Genomic DNA, 13,881 nt, shown 5'->3' on the forward strand with positions numbered 1-13,881 from the left:
ATGACTAAGAGTGTACTCACATCACTGGAATTATTCAGCGGTAGTTGAGCTGTGCATCAGTCTGTAAATATTTGAAGTAAACAGATGTATGCATCTCTGTAGGAATCCCTTCAGAGTCAAGTAGTTTACTGAACACTGGGAAAGTTCTCATACTTGGGGAAAACAAAAGAAGCTTGAACCAATCACAGGGCCTGTTAGTTGATAGAAGCGCAGGAAGCATCTCACCTTTTGTTTTCAAAATGAGCATCCCTTCACGGCTCCTTTTAGAGACTTCAAATGAAGAAAAGAACATTATATTTTCATCAAATGGCTTCAGTGAAGTAGCTTGGCTGTTGCGTGTACAGAAAGACAATATGGGCTGCAATTCATACTGTGTTTTATTTTTGAGGTCTTGAATTTTGGGGATATGGTCTGGGCATGGTTATGCTGGTGCTGGGTTGATGGTTGGACTAGATGATCTTGAAGGTCTCTTCCAACCTTGATGATTCTGTGATTCTGTAATTGTGTCTCATAGAATCATGCAGCAGTTTGTGAAGGGTACTGCTACTTCAAGCTGTAGTAGTTAGTGTTAAACACAGCTCAGTGAGACTATCAAAATAATCTCAAACTGCTAATATTTTGAGCTATGGTGGCATTAGCCCTGTTCTTAATGCTTTGAAATCTAGTTGGTATACCTAATTGAACATTTTTTATGTGATCCTCACTATATTGTTATATTTTCTCAAGAGTAAAATGATTATTTATATATTTTCTTCTTTATATTCTATGCTCTTTTAATAAATTAGTGGCTAATGCATGTACAGTTTTATTAGGGAAGAATCCTTCTGAGTGACTGCCCTTAAAATCTACTCTTCTATCTTGTGTGTTTTAGCTCTTCAGTGGTGCCTCCTCTGCCCATTACTAATTTAATGTAGCTGAACTATCCAGATGAAAGCTTCTCAATTCTTCTTTATTCAACTTGGGCCAAGTCTTAATTAGATACAGACTTGCACTCTAATGAATATTTTATCTAGTCACAAACAAACTAAAGCAGGAAGAAGTATTGCTGTGGTAAACTACAGACACAGGCAGTATTTGTCAGTATCACAAGTCAGTAAGTCATGACGAGGAGGGTGTCAGTGTGATAAAACAGATTTTCTTTTTAAAGTTTTCTATAAATAATAAAGTGATTTCACCTTTTTTAAGTAAATATCATGAAAATTCAAAATAGCAGCAACAGGACTGACAGATTGAACAAAGGGAAACATCAAAAGTAGGCAAGACTTCTTTAGGGAACTAAATTTAATTGAGTACTGCAGTGTTTAGGCCTTTTAAAGGTTTTAGGATTTTTTTTTTTTAATAGAAACTTTAAAGACTTTGGCATAGTGTTCCATTGAATTCAGGTTTCCAAATTGCACTGAAATATGCAGACTTCATGATGATAGAATAAAACATTGTGGAGTGTGTCTGGGCAGGGGAGAGAGTGCGGTGGTGAAGACGAGGAGAATTGAATGAGTTTTCTTCAGATATGTTTGCATAAACAAAAAGGTTAGAGAAATGTCATGCTTTGAATATCCTCACCAGTCTGTAAATGGGAGAGGGACAAAAGGGTTTTAAAACTCTGTGATGTTTCAAACAGTGATTCAGAAATGAAAATTTCTGTTTGCTATTGTCTATAAGTTCCATTTATTTTAAAGCAGATGGCAAGAAGCAGAAGCAGAACCAGAGCCAGGTACCTGTGACAGGACTGAGCATACCCACCCAGCCCTTGACTCGACCCCTGCAGCCATTGCCACCTTTGCAGCCAAGCCCTGTACAGCAGCCAGGTGTGCCAACAAGTGGCCCTTCACAGACCACCATACATGTATTACCCACAGGTAATTTCATTTGACATCACTGTGTGAGTGCAGTGGCTGCTTTTCTTCTTGAATTAGACTGCTGTGTGTTCTACATTGTGCTAATCTTTTTAAGTGAATATTCAGAATGTTGGAGTCACTTCATAATCTTTCATTCTAGTCAGTTTCCCATAACATTTTTTTCTTTTAAACTGATAAAGGGGAAAGATAGTACTATTGATTTGGAAAGAATTCAGGATCAATTTAATTCCATGGAGAGGAAGAAATCATGCTAAGGATGGTCATGGAAATTATTAAATATACTGTTGTTGGTAAAACTGAGGGAGAATAAACCTGTACCTTCTTTAAGTAATGGCGGAAAAAACATTATCAGCATCACTCCTACATCTGTTCCTATGCACTTGGCAGTTAATTCTTCTGGCAGAGGGAATGGCAAGGCTGACATTGAAGTTCTATCCCTACTTAAATATTACTTTGTAGTGTGATTATGTTTTCCCCTTTCTAAAGAAACATAGATCTTCTTTTTTTCTTTCTTTTATTCTTTTTCTGTATATGATTGTTGAAGATTAGTTGGCACTGGAATTATCTTATGACTGCTGTGTTCTGCAGACTCTTTGGTGGATTTTATATTCTCCCACTGTGCTTATATGCAGGACCTTTGCAGGGAGTGGGGAGATACTATCTTTATCTTTCCAGTTAGGAAGCTGTATATATATAGACTTTATTATTTCAGGTGAAAATACTGTTTAGGCTGTTTTCACTTTTCTTGCATTACCCAAAGCAGACAGAGAGAGTTTTTATTTTACATGGCTCAGATGAGTCAGTTTTCCAGAGGAGATGTGTACTCTGGAACAGGCATATGGCTTTGACATGGAATTCAGGTTTATGGTGTGCTCTGTCTTTTTCAGCTTCGACAACAGTGAATGTAACTCATCAGCCCATGGCTCCAGCTGTTCCCAAGCTTCCTATCCCAAGAACCCCTTCTAAGCATCAGGTGGTCTATACCACTATTCCTGCACCACCAGCTCAGAATCCTGTAAGAGGAGCAGTCATGACCAGCCCAGGCTTAAGGCCAGTCACGCCACAGACTGGAGGTAGGGGATGATTCCTTCCATGTGCTTCTTACTGTGACACAGCTGGTATGATCCACCTGATGGATGTGGCATTTAGTTTTTTGATTTGGGTTTGTTGTTTGGTCTTTTTACAATACTGGTCCTAGTTAGAGAGGTTAGGGTTTTTTTTCCCCAGCTTACAGACTTGAGAAAATTCTTAGGCTACTAAGAAATTCTACCTGCAGCTATGTGAATGAGGAAAAATTGGATTTAAGTCATCCCAGGCACTAGCTCTGCCAGTTAAGCATCTGTGATTGACATGTCCCATACTTTACAAGGTAGTGGAAGGTAATGAGACATGTGCCACTGTTCTGAGAAAGATAAAGAACATTTTTTTATTATGGTGGAAATTTAAAATATACTTATGTAGAAAATCTTGTTTGATTTCCTGTCTAAAAGTTACATTTCTATCAGGCATCCTAATGTAATTCCTTAACAATCTCTGATGTCCTGTGCTCAGCAAATTTCCTTCCTGTCTCAAGGCCTGAAGAGATTAAATTTCTCACTGGATATATCAGAAATTAATACATGCTTGAGTTTCCTTGAGGAGAGATGTTGGCAAATTCCCCTTTACTTGCAAATGCATAACTGATACCTTCTTCTAGCAGTAAACTCATTTTCTGAAATGAGTAATAGATGCCAAAAATAAAGAACTTAAATGATATTTTGTTACAAAGTGGTGGATTTTAACTGCCCTACTTTTGCTCCCCACAATTTCTACACTATGGTTATTTTAAGACCTTTGTGTTCAACATAAATTTCCCTATTTTAGTGCACTGAGTATGAGCCTGCTTTAGTGATGTCCTGGTAGTGATGCTGCTACTGATGTGTATTGGTTTATATTATCATTGCAACAGCCTTTAGTGCCAGTAGCAGATGCTTCTGGTGTAAGATCGCTGCACTTTGTCTTTGAAAGATTGGCTGTGAGAACCCATCCAAAGTGTTTTGGAAATTGCAGTTTTGTACTTCTGCCTCAAGTGAGTAGTATACCTATCCAGAAATGATGCTACGTTTCTATCTTATATCTTATTAAGGCATTTCTGACCATGTTCAGATGGTTGTAATTTCCTGAGACAGAACTACAGTCATACTAAACGAGCAGATCTTACTGGATTCTCATAGATGAGAAGTAGCCAGCTCAGGTGACTGTTTATCCCACAGGAGTTTGCACAGCTTCATCAGCTTCTTAGATTCCAATAGGAAGAAGATGTAAGGCACCTACCTGGTGTTTAGCACTTTATTATAAAACATTAAGATTTAGCACTCTGAGCTCCCTGCCTTGGACTTGCAGATCACACAGACTTCTGACACTCATCCCCTACGGACTGTAGCTTGATGAGTGTTTATAGAGAGAAGAAATTGCCATGTAATAGCTGTGGTTTCCCGATAATGCGTTGCTCTGTGAGCTTGTCTTCCGGAGTATTAGAATGCTTCAGTCACACACAAGTGTGGAACTAGGGTGTGGTAGAGATTGCCCCAAATCTTGTATTTCTAGACAGAAATGGAAGGACACCCTGGGCAACCCATAACAATGCGCAAAAGCTTTGAGTTCACAGAACATACATGTCCAACAGTGAGTAGATAAAATGTTACTTAAGAGAATTAGCTGTGATATAAAATGAAAACCTGGTAACTTGCAGGAGTTTTGGATGTTAGTTACAGGGCTATAAAACTGTCTCATTTATTCATGCCAGGCAGGTCAGTTTGCTGGGAACAACTGAAATGGTGATGCCTGTGAGTAGTGTCCATCATGGAATCTGACGAGAGATGTTCTGTGAGGGAGGACAAGCTTCTTGGACAGTGACTTAGCTTTTTTTGCTTTCAGTGCCATCCACAGCACAGCCTTCTGAGTGGATAACATTGTGCTGCAGCAGCATTTCTCTTTTCCTTTCTGAATCCCAAAATGATGTAATTTTTCTTTTCATACTTAAGCTCCCTGTATCTCCCACACTTCTCCTCACTATAATATTCTCACAGGTAAATTCTGACTAGTTTCAGATCTGATTCTGTGAGATTGTCAATCCAGCTGTCAATCTCCTCAAACATTATGTCCCTTCTGCAAACACAAGCGCTCACTCTCTCTCACTTTTACAGCTTCAGGGGCTGGGAGGTGATTTTGTTGTTGTGCAGTGCTTCATCAGTCCGCTGGCAGCCGGAGGAGTCTGTCTGAAATTTGGCTTCATTCAGCTGCTGAACCAAGGGGCTGGTCTTCCAATGTTCTGTTTAGCTGCCTGTAAGTACTGAATACTCACAGTGTTTGTTGTTCTCCTTGCAGGTATGACAGTGCGAATGCCTCAGACAACCTACGTGGTGAACAACGGGCTGGCTCTGGGCTCTGGAGCTCCTCAGCTCACGGTGCACCATCGACCGCCGCAAGCGCACACTGTGAGTGGGGTGTTCAAATCACCTGAGGCGATGTACAGCCTTGTCTCTGCACTGGGACTCTCAGGCTGCTCTTAGTGTGAGCTGCAGAACAGTGAAATGCCTTGTTGACACTTCTCAGCCAGTTCTCATGCAGGGCACCACCTAGCCAGCTACAGCAACTCCTGCCCAGAATAGTACAAGCTGTGCAATCTGTTAGCTCACCCTGGCCTTCTCCAAATTACCAGGAGAACATACTGAGAAATAGTGCTTGAGTTGTCTGCAGGTGACTCATGGAGTCAAGGGTACAGAAGAACTGGCAGTAAAACGTTTAGTCATGCTTTGGCTATGAATTGGATGACCAGTTTTTCAGTACAGCGGTTTGCAAAACTGAGGTTGGAGAACAAGGTACAGACAAAATCCCCAAGGTTGCCAACTCCCAAATTTCAGAGTTTTTAGTCAATGTTGAGGGTGATTACTCCCGCATCACCTAAAACCCCCTTTGATAAGAATTTGAGAATTTTCTCTGACTCATTTAATTTAATTGCAAATACATTGCCTGTACACTCACTGTTGGGCAGTTACATTACTTATGGTACCCTGAAATGGTAAATATATTGCCAAGAAGGTGGCTTACCATCCTTTCAGTCTAGACACCGTCAACTTAATGCACTCCCCGGTGATAAATAATGAGAATAAATGAAGCAAATATTACACAGAACACTTAAGATGCCAAAAACTACTCCAGATTCCGACCTGAAAGACCCCAGGCTTGAAGCATGGTAACGACATTCCTGAATTCATCTTAACTAATATGAGAGACGTAGGACTGTTTTTGCAGTATAAAAAAGAAGTATCACTGAAAAAACACATTTGTGCCCTTATTTCAAAATTTTCTGGAAGGTGAGGCTGAGCTTTTGTGATCAATTTAAGGTGATAGGGTAATGGTGCCACATTCTTTCTTCCTTCTGTGGCTGAATACCTACCTGTGGAAAAGATGATGAGTTGTCAGCTTAATGCCCTGCCTGGGGTGTGTTGGGTAATGTGGGAACAGCAGCTCAAATGTAGATTGGCTCAAAGTCATTGTGAACCTGCCTGCTCAGTCCTGGTAAAGGGCACAGCGTTCAGTCCATCTCCTCCTGGCTGGGAAGCAAAGAGGATATAGGGAAATTACTGTGGCAGTGATCATTTGCACAACTAGGGATTTATATGAGAATAACTTAAGAATTTATGGCATCCTTGGTCCCACCCCTTCTCATCATTTGCTGCTGCTGCCTTGCCTCCGCACACAGGACTGAGAGTTGGGATGGCTGGGTGATTGCAGGCTCATCTGCTTCCAGTTATCTGGGAAATTCTGAATTAAAGCCTCCTTCCATTGCTGTAGACTCTGACCTTTCCCTTATTGCTCTTATGCTGCTTAGGAGCCACCACGCCCCGTACATCCCGCCCCACTTCCAGAGGCACCACAGCCACCACGTCTGCCCCCCGAAGCTGCCAACACTTCTCCGCCTCAAAAGCCACAGCTGAAGCTGGCCCGGGTACAGAGCCAGAATGGGATTGTGCTGTCGTGGAGCGTGATGGAGGTGGACCGGAGCTGTGCCACTGTGGACAGTTACCACCTGTACGCCTACCACGAGGACCCCAGTGCCACTATGCCCTCGCAGTGGAAGAAGATCGGAGAGGTGAAGGCCCTGCCGCTGCCCATGGCGTGCACTCTGACACAGTTCGTGTCTGGCAGCAAATACTACTTTGCAGTCCGGGCTAAGGATGTCTATGGACGCTTTGGACCCTTCTGTGACCCCCAGTCCACAGATGTGATCTCTTCCCAGAGCAGTTAAACTAGAGATCTTTGGACCCGTTAAACCTGTCCTGCTACCAAGAATTACCCCAGTTTTGGGAGGGGTTGATCTCATGCATGTAATTCACCTTTAAATCCACTCTGCAGGATTATTTTAGACAGTTGTGTGATACACTACATCAGTTCAGAACCAAAAGAAAAATAAAGTTTACCCTGCAGCAAGAGCCTGTTTTTTCTGAATAGTTCATGTCATGGGCCATTTGAAAATTTTGGTTTTCCTTCCATGACAGGTGTTCTACCTAGATACCTACTATCCTTTATCCAAGGGCATCCCAAATGCCTGGGATTCTGCTTCAGAGTGGAAACAAAATAGTAAATTGCAATTTGTCTTAAGCAAAACATACACATCTGTAATGTCTATTGAGACACCAACACAAGGGCAAGAACGATCTGCCTCTTGCCCCCCACCATTCTGTGAACAGGCTGTGACATGAAGGGTGATTCAAGGTCTCACTTTTTGTACTGGAGGCTCGAGCGGTCTGGTCTTACCTTACAAACTGTAATAAGCTCTCTGAGGGGAGGGAAGGGAACTTGAGTCTGGCCCAGTATGTGTGTAAATTTGGAGGTGGTGGAAAAAAATAATAAATCACCCCACAACCTCCTACCTCTCTAAGTAAGAATGCTCCTCTGTTTTCACCATCCTCCCGCACTCGCCCTGGGAGCATTACCAGATCAGATCTGAAACTGGATTGGAAAGACTGCATTCAGACCTCACTAGTTCAGACAATTTCTCTGCCCTTCCCCTCATACATCCAGCCCTATTTTTTAGATTTATTTTGTGCCTTAAAGAATAATTTCAGAAATAAAATGTAGCTGGATACCTTGTGGTGTTCTTTTATTTGCTTGAAGTTCTTTTTCCCTTTACCTTTCCAGTCGTTACCAGTGCTTCTCATTTTCCAGGCCTGCAGTAGTTATTATTTCTGTAAAGACAAGAAAGTGTAACATCTGCTGATGGTGAATTTGTTCTTATCTGCAGTGTCATTCAACCCTTTCCTCACTGTAATTCTTGAGTAGTTGTTTTTGTCCTGTCAAGAATATTGAGTATACAGACATTCTTTTCCACCAGAGCCTTTCCTGGTTCTTTTGGGAAAGCTGTATGCTGCAATTCAGCCAAAGAAGAAACCCCTGTGGTACAGCACCATGAAAGCTTCTACCTGTTTGCACTCATGTGGATGCTAAGTACAAAAGGAGGAGTTGGCTTCCCAGTCTGCTTCTGTCTCCCATCACCTGCCTGCCTCTGCGGAAAGCAAACACAGCCAAGGGAGTTTAGAAACTATTTTAGACCAACTGCAAATGTTAATAGATGCTTTCATGATGCTTTTGAGATAATAAATTGGTGCATCTCCCCCACTATCACTGACATGTTAAACTTGCTGTTTGCAGAACAAAACTGTAATACACCTGGATAAGAAAATAGATGGAGGGTTTTGAATTTGGCAATTTTCAGTTGCACTGCTGCCCAACAGAACCAAACAATTTAGTTTGGAGGGGACAGTTTCTTTTTTTTAAATCCACTTCATCATATAGCAAAGCTGCATTTTTCCATTTCAATGCTGTCTTTCTCAAAACCAACATGTTGGAAGTGTGAAGCAAGATTGGAAAAGTGTCAGAGAAATTAAATCCCCAAACAGGGCTCATGAAATATGCTATGAGATTATGGGTTCTGTAGTTGTTCCTTTTTTTAGAAATTTTACAGTGATAGAAATGGCACTGTAGACCTCTGTGTGGTTTACTGCACTACTTCATGTAGCTGGGAGTGTCACTTCTGTCAGGTGAGTAATGGATATTCTCTGTATGGAAAATTGCATTTAAAAATATAACAGTTCTGTCCATTTGGGCAAGCAAAAATTCTGGCTAAATCCAAGTGTCATCAGAGAAGGTTCACACTGTATGAAAAATACGTAACCTTTCCTTTGATCTGCAGTTGTCCCAGTATTTCTGGTGCCAATAATCAAAAATACCTTCAGTTTTTCTATGTTCAAGTAAATGTTCTGTTTGCTTATTTCAAGGAATAATTATTTAATAATGTATTTAGTCTGTCTATGGAAATAGACTAAATGTGGGTTCTTACAAAGACAGTTCTGTAGTAGAGATTAGAACAATTCTTTCCAGTTAATGGCTATCAAGTCCCTTGCCAATTTTTTGTTAATGTGTCTTTGAGGTGGTACCAAAGAGCCATTGGCTGTATCAGTACTATGAATTTTTATGGTTTGAAAGTTAAAATAAACATGAGGATACAACCTTGAACTTATGCCATTTATTTAGTTGTGATTCCAGCCCAAACTATACATGAGCTTTGCTGTAGCTTAAGTTTGCATTTAGATCTCCCTTGTTCTTAGGTTTGTCTTGTTTGGGATAGGCAAGGGGTGCAAGTCCTGCATTAGAATTGTTTTCTTTCCTCCAATGAAGGTATTATTAGGGATGGTCTGTCATTCCATTTGGAGGTTTTGTGGGCTGCATCATCATTAAAGAAAACTCATATTTATTTAGTAAAGATTTAGTTCTTCACTGAACTGATTGTAAAAACTGGCTTCTGTCTTAATAGATCCATTTCTGGTCTGTGTGGCAGCAGTTCCGTTATTTTGGCAGGATTTTGCAAGGCACCATTGTTGACCAAAGACATTGCAGCTCCAGGGCGAAAGATCACTTCCCTGTTTTTTCATCCCAGCAGGGCTGTTAAAGGTCTGATTTCAGTATCTTGAGCAAGTACTGGTGGTGAAGTACGTGATAAAGCATGGCTTGACTTTGAGATGCCCAGTTTGGTGTGGAGACCTTCAAGGGAGCTGGTCCCTAAATCACTGATGCTCAAAGAGAGAACGATGCCATTTTTGTGAAGTCACTGTCACCATGGAGCAGATCTCTGCAGTGAGTTTGCTAACAGGAGTAGTGCTTAATTCCTTACCTCATGGCACTTTTCCCCATGTAGTTGAGTGGCTGGTGGTTTTATTATCCTTTACCTCCCAGAAAGAATAAAGATACTGAGAAACTAAATTTCTGCAAGCAACAATGAATCAGAAACAATTTGTTTCATTTGGAAAACTTTATTTGAAAGTATTACCAAAATATTTGGCAACATTCAGTACAGGTGTGTTAATAATGTGCTTCTAGACTGGTCTCTTCATTAATGAAAAGAGTCAATCGCTGAAGCCGTCCAATAATCCACTTTTAAATATGCTAAAAATTTCTATATGGCTTTTAAGTGGAAGTGTCGGGTTTGGTTTCTTCTCTGCACTTCATGCAAGTTTTTCCATCTTCCAATAGCTTGGTATAAAGTTGTTCCTGACTGTGTTTTGCTGCTGCCTCCGGGTACATGATATTCCAGCAGTACCACCTTGGACCAACTTTCCCATGTTTTAGCAAACACAACACTGGCTACAGCTGTGTTTTCCATCCTCATTTACTTTCTGGTGTGTTTTAGGTTTGAGTTGTTTTCTCTGTGTGATACAAGGGCATCTGGATGTCCAGGTTGAAAGTAATTTGAGTTAGTTCATCTACTTGGGAGAGGAGCCCTGCTGTGGAGTGCTGATGGCAAAATGCTGTTCTGCATTTCTCCTAGTTACAGCTTCACTGGCCTCCTTTATATTGCTGTATGTCTAAAAAAGTTTATTGGATACAAAACCATAAATCCTAGGAAGGGACAGACTGCAGCTACAGCATCTGTACTGTGTCTGCAGTGGCAGCTTCAGAAAACACAAGGATGCAGATCTTTCAGCCTGCAATTATTTCCATGCTCCCAGCAGCTTCCCTGTGAGTAGCAGTTGGTCTCAGACTTTACTCCTTGCAATTGTTTGTGCTGCCCTTGGCCTCGTTAGATCACTGAGCACAAGCACTGAGACACCCATTCCCAAGGCTTTTAGCACGAAACATCCATGACATGCTCCCTGTAAAATTAAGGGGTCTTACCCTGCTTCCTTTGAAAACAAAGGCAAAACCCCTGAGTCTTCACTGGGACCACGACTGAGCTCAGTAGTAGGATCTGAACATCATTTTGTAGTGTAACAGTCACTTCGGCTCTTCCTTGATGCTGTTTGTCTCAAATGTACAGTAAATTAAAATTTGTATTAGATGTAGGGATGGGTCATGTCTGTTCCTGCTCCCTAAACAGCCATTCCCCAGGATGAGTATTGCATACACTGTACAAAATCAAGCTGTGATTCTGCCTTCTTATAAACTCTTTGAGTATTCTCCTTTTGTCAAAAATATCTATGCAGATATTTTAAATAGAAGCTTGAGATATTAAATATATATTTTTTTAATTTGTTGATTTGGGTAGGGGTGGGCGTTGTATGAAAACATCAGAGGGAGAAGAGATCAAGTGACACTAAGCCAGCCCTGCCATACAATCTATTCCCTTCCAAACACCTTCTGAGAGGAGAAGGAAAAAAATAAGGATAGGTAGGAGAAAGCAAATCAATTAATTTTCCTTTTCATCCCTTTTAAGTTAAAAATGCATCTTTCTTTCTCATTGTCATTAAGCAGGCTGAGCATTCTTTTCTTCTCTTTTATACACATATACACATATATATATGTATGTATATATATATACACACACATATATATATATTTAAAATGCTGTCTTAAATAAATAGGGTATAGCTGTAAATAAGATAGCTGAGTAGTAGCTGTTCAGGCATTCCTGTTCAGCTTTAGTAATTTATTGGCTATCAGGAGTCAAATGTGCAAAATCCTTTGTTGGGAAACTCCAAAACTGATTTCTTGTTTTGTTTTGCAGCTACTCTTGTAAATACAAAAGAAAAACTATAGGACTGATTTAATGTCCAATTTAAACTGGGCAGTTGCCAGCTTTCCCCATTTTTGTATGTACTGTAGATTAGTGTGTGTCTGTGTTAACTGTAGTGGGGTTTTGTCTGACAAGCCTGGAATTTATACTTTGAAATAAAACTACTGGGTTTTTAACATTTTGAGTCATCTGTGCTTAATTTCTGTCACCTCAGGAGGCAACTCTCTCAAAAAAGAGCCCAAAGCCTGCTCCTTTTCTTCAGAGGTGTTGCCACCTTGCTCAAGTAACATTGAGCAGCAAGGGTTTGGCTCTTGGTCAGTCCCAGCAAGCCAACAGCATGGTGTTCCCCTCACAGAAGGAAAAAACCAAAGCAATGCTCTAACTTCAGGAAAGTCACCATCCGTGCATTTCTGCAATGCTTGGACAGACAGAATCAAGTGGCTTGCACCCCAAAGTTGCCCCAGACGGATACAGGAATGGAAATCCTGTTGCTGGTGCTACTCTCCTTGCCCTCCAGGAGGCCGGGTTTGACTTGTGAAACAATGGTCATTCTTTCAGCGACAGGCTTTGGACAAAGTGCCGGAGTTTTTCAGAGCACCCTTCAAGCATGAGGGCTGACTCACCCGGCCAGGGAGCAGCTGCTGTGCACGGCACTAAGTGCATCACTCGGGGATAATGAAATCAGGATTAATAAAAGCATGTTTCAGTGCAGGCATCATGAAGGGCTCTCCCCACCCAGCTCTTTCTCAAGGGCAGAAGCCAGGAACAGCACCATGACAGATGTTGTGCAACTCATTTGGGACCAATAAACAGCTGGACTAGAAGGCAGTCTGGGAAAATCTGCCTCTTGGACCCAACTCTGCTGCCAAATGGTAGAGAATTCAAAGTACTTAGAACATGGAGTTACTGACATACCTACCCTGAATTAGTGCTGAGCCTGTACTTCAAGGGCATATAATTAATTTGTGATGGTAATAATTAGTTTCCTTGCACTTACTAAAATTTGCTTCAAGTCACTGACCAGAAGATGATGGACTCTTGTGAAGTGATGCCTCAGCACAAGCCCACTTGAAAGTCCTGAGTTTCTCAAGCTACCTATTTAGACTGAGTATATGTACTGCACATAGCATAGAACCTGTGTTTTATCATCAAATACAGCAAAACTACTCTGCTCAAGCACTGCTGTAATTGCAGTTCCTGCAGAAGTAAAGCAAAGTGAGAATGTGAACCTGCAAGAACACTTGCTGTTTGCTGCACGGTGGCTCTGGCACACACTCCATGGTAGGTCTGCAAAGAAGTGCTACAGCCCCGGAGCAGAATGTACAAACAGAAAAGTCCATTTCTGCACACCACTGATGCCTCTACTAAGGAAACTGAAAAATACCCCAGCAGCTGCCTGAGAAGCAAATCTGAGCCAGCAGCACAGCACCAGGACACTGCCAAAGGAGTGCTGTTGGTTTCTCCCTGGAAGTACTGTGCACTCTGGCCTGGGCAGGCACTGGTAAGACCTTACCCAGGTGTCTCCTGCTACAGAGCAGAGGGGGCTGTGCCAGACTGTGGTCCCTGTAAGAGCTGAGGCCATGCAGGGTATGACCAGTAGAACCAGGAGGGGTGAGTTTGCTACTGATTTCAGAAAAGGAGGATGGTAAAACATGTGAAAGTTTGCATTAGATGTGACAATTTTGATGGTCCTGCTAAGAGGAGTAATTTCCTCTGCGCATTGACTGAACAGAATTTTTTATTATGGCAAGAGAGATTTATCCCAACCACCTCCCACCTCCATCTCTGCACCAAGTAAGTCCCTCTTCAGCCAGACCTGGAAACCTGATGTTAAAGAGTCAGAAGCCACAGGACTTGGAAAAACCTGGAAGCAGGGTATGAAAAAGGGGGCAGCTTCTGCCACAAATCCTCTGCTTAGAGCATGCCTTCCTTTTTTTTTTTTTTTTTTTTCCCCCCAAGTGGGATCTGCAGAAG

General features: G+C 41.5%; 1 protein-coding gene across 2 annotated transcripts in view; it reads left to right on the forward strand.

Annotated features, from left to right (window-relative positions):
• Positions 1-12,085, forward strand: part of LOC104696376 (activating transcription factor 7 interacting protein) — an 88,573-nt gene extending 76,488 nt beyond the window's left edge. Inside the window, exons 12-15 of one of the 2 annotated variants that reach the window (XM_039571036.1) lie at positions 1,677-1,856; positions 2,744-2,929; positions 5,223-5,332; positions 6,730-12,085. In XM_039571036.1, coding sequence (XP_039426970.1) covers positions 1,677-1,856; positions 2,744-2,929; positions 5,223-5,332; positions 6,730-7,146 — 893 coding nt within the window. In that variant the 3' untranslated portion in view covers positions 7,147-12,085. The remainder of the gene's footprint in view (positions 1-1,676; positions 1,857-2,743; positions 2,930-5,222; positions 5,333-6,729) is intronic. The other variant, XM_039571037.1, reaches the window with a different exon arrangement.
• The last annotated feature ends 1,796 nt before the right edge of the window (positions 12,086-13,881 follow it).

The sequence above is a fragment of the Corvus cornix genome, chromosome 1A, assembly GCF_000738735.6.
Source record: "Corvus cornix cornix isolate S_Up_H32 chromosome 1A, ASM73873v5, whole genome shotgun sequence".
In the NCBI taxonomy this organism is placed as follows: domain Eukaryota; kingdom Metazoa; phylum Chordata; class Aves; order Passeriformes; family Corvidae; genus Corvus; species Corvus cornix.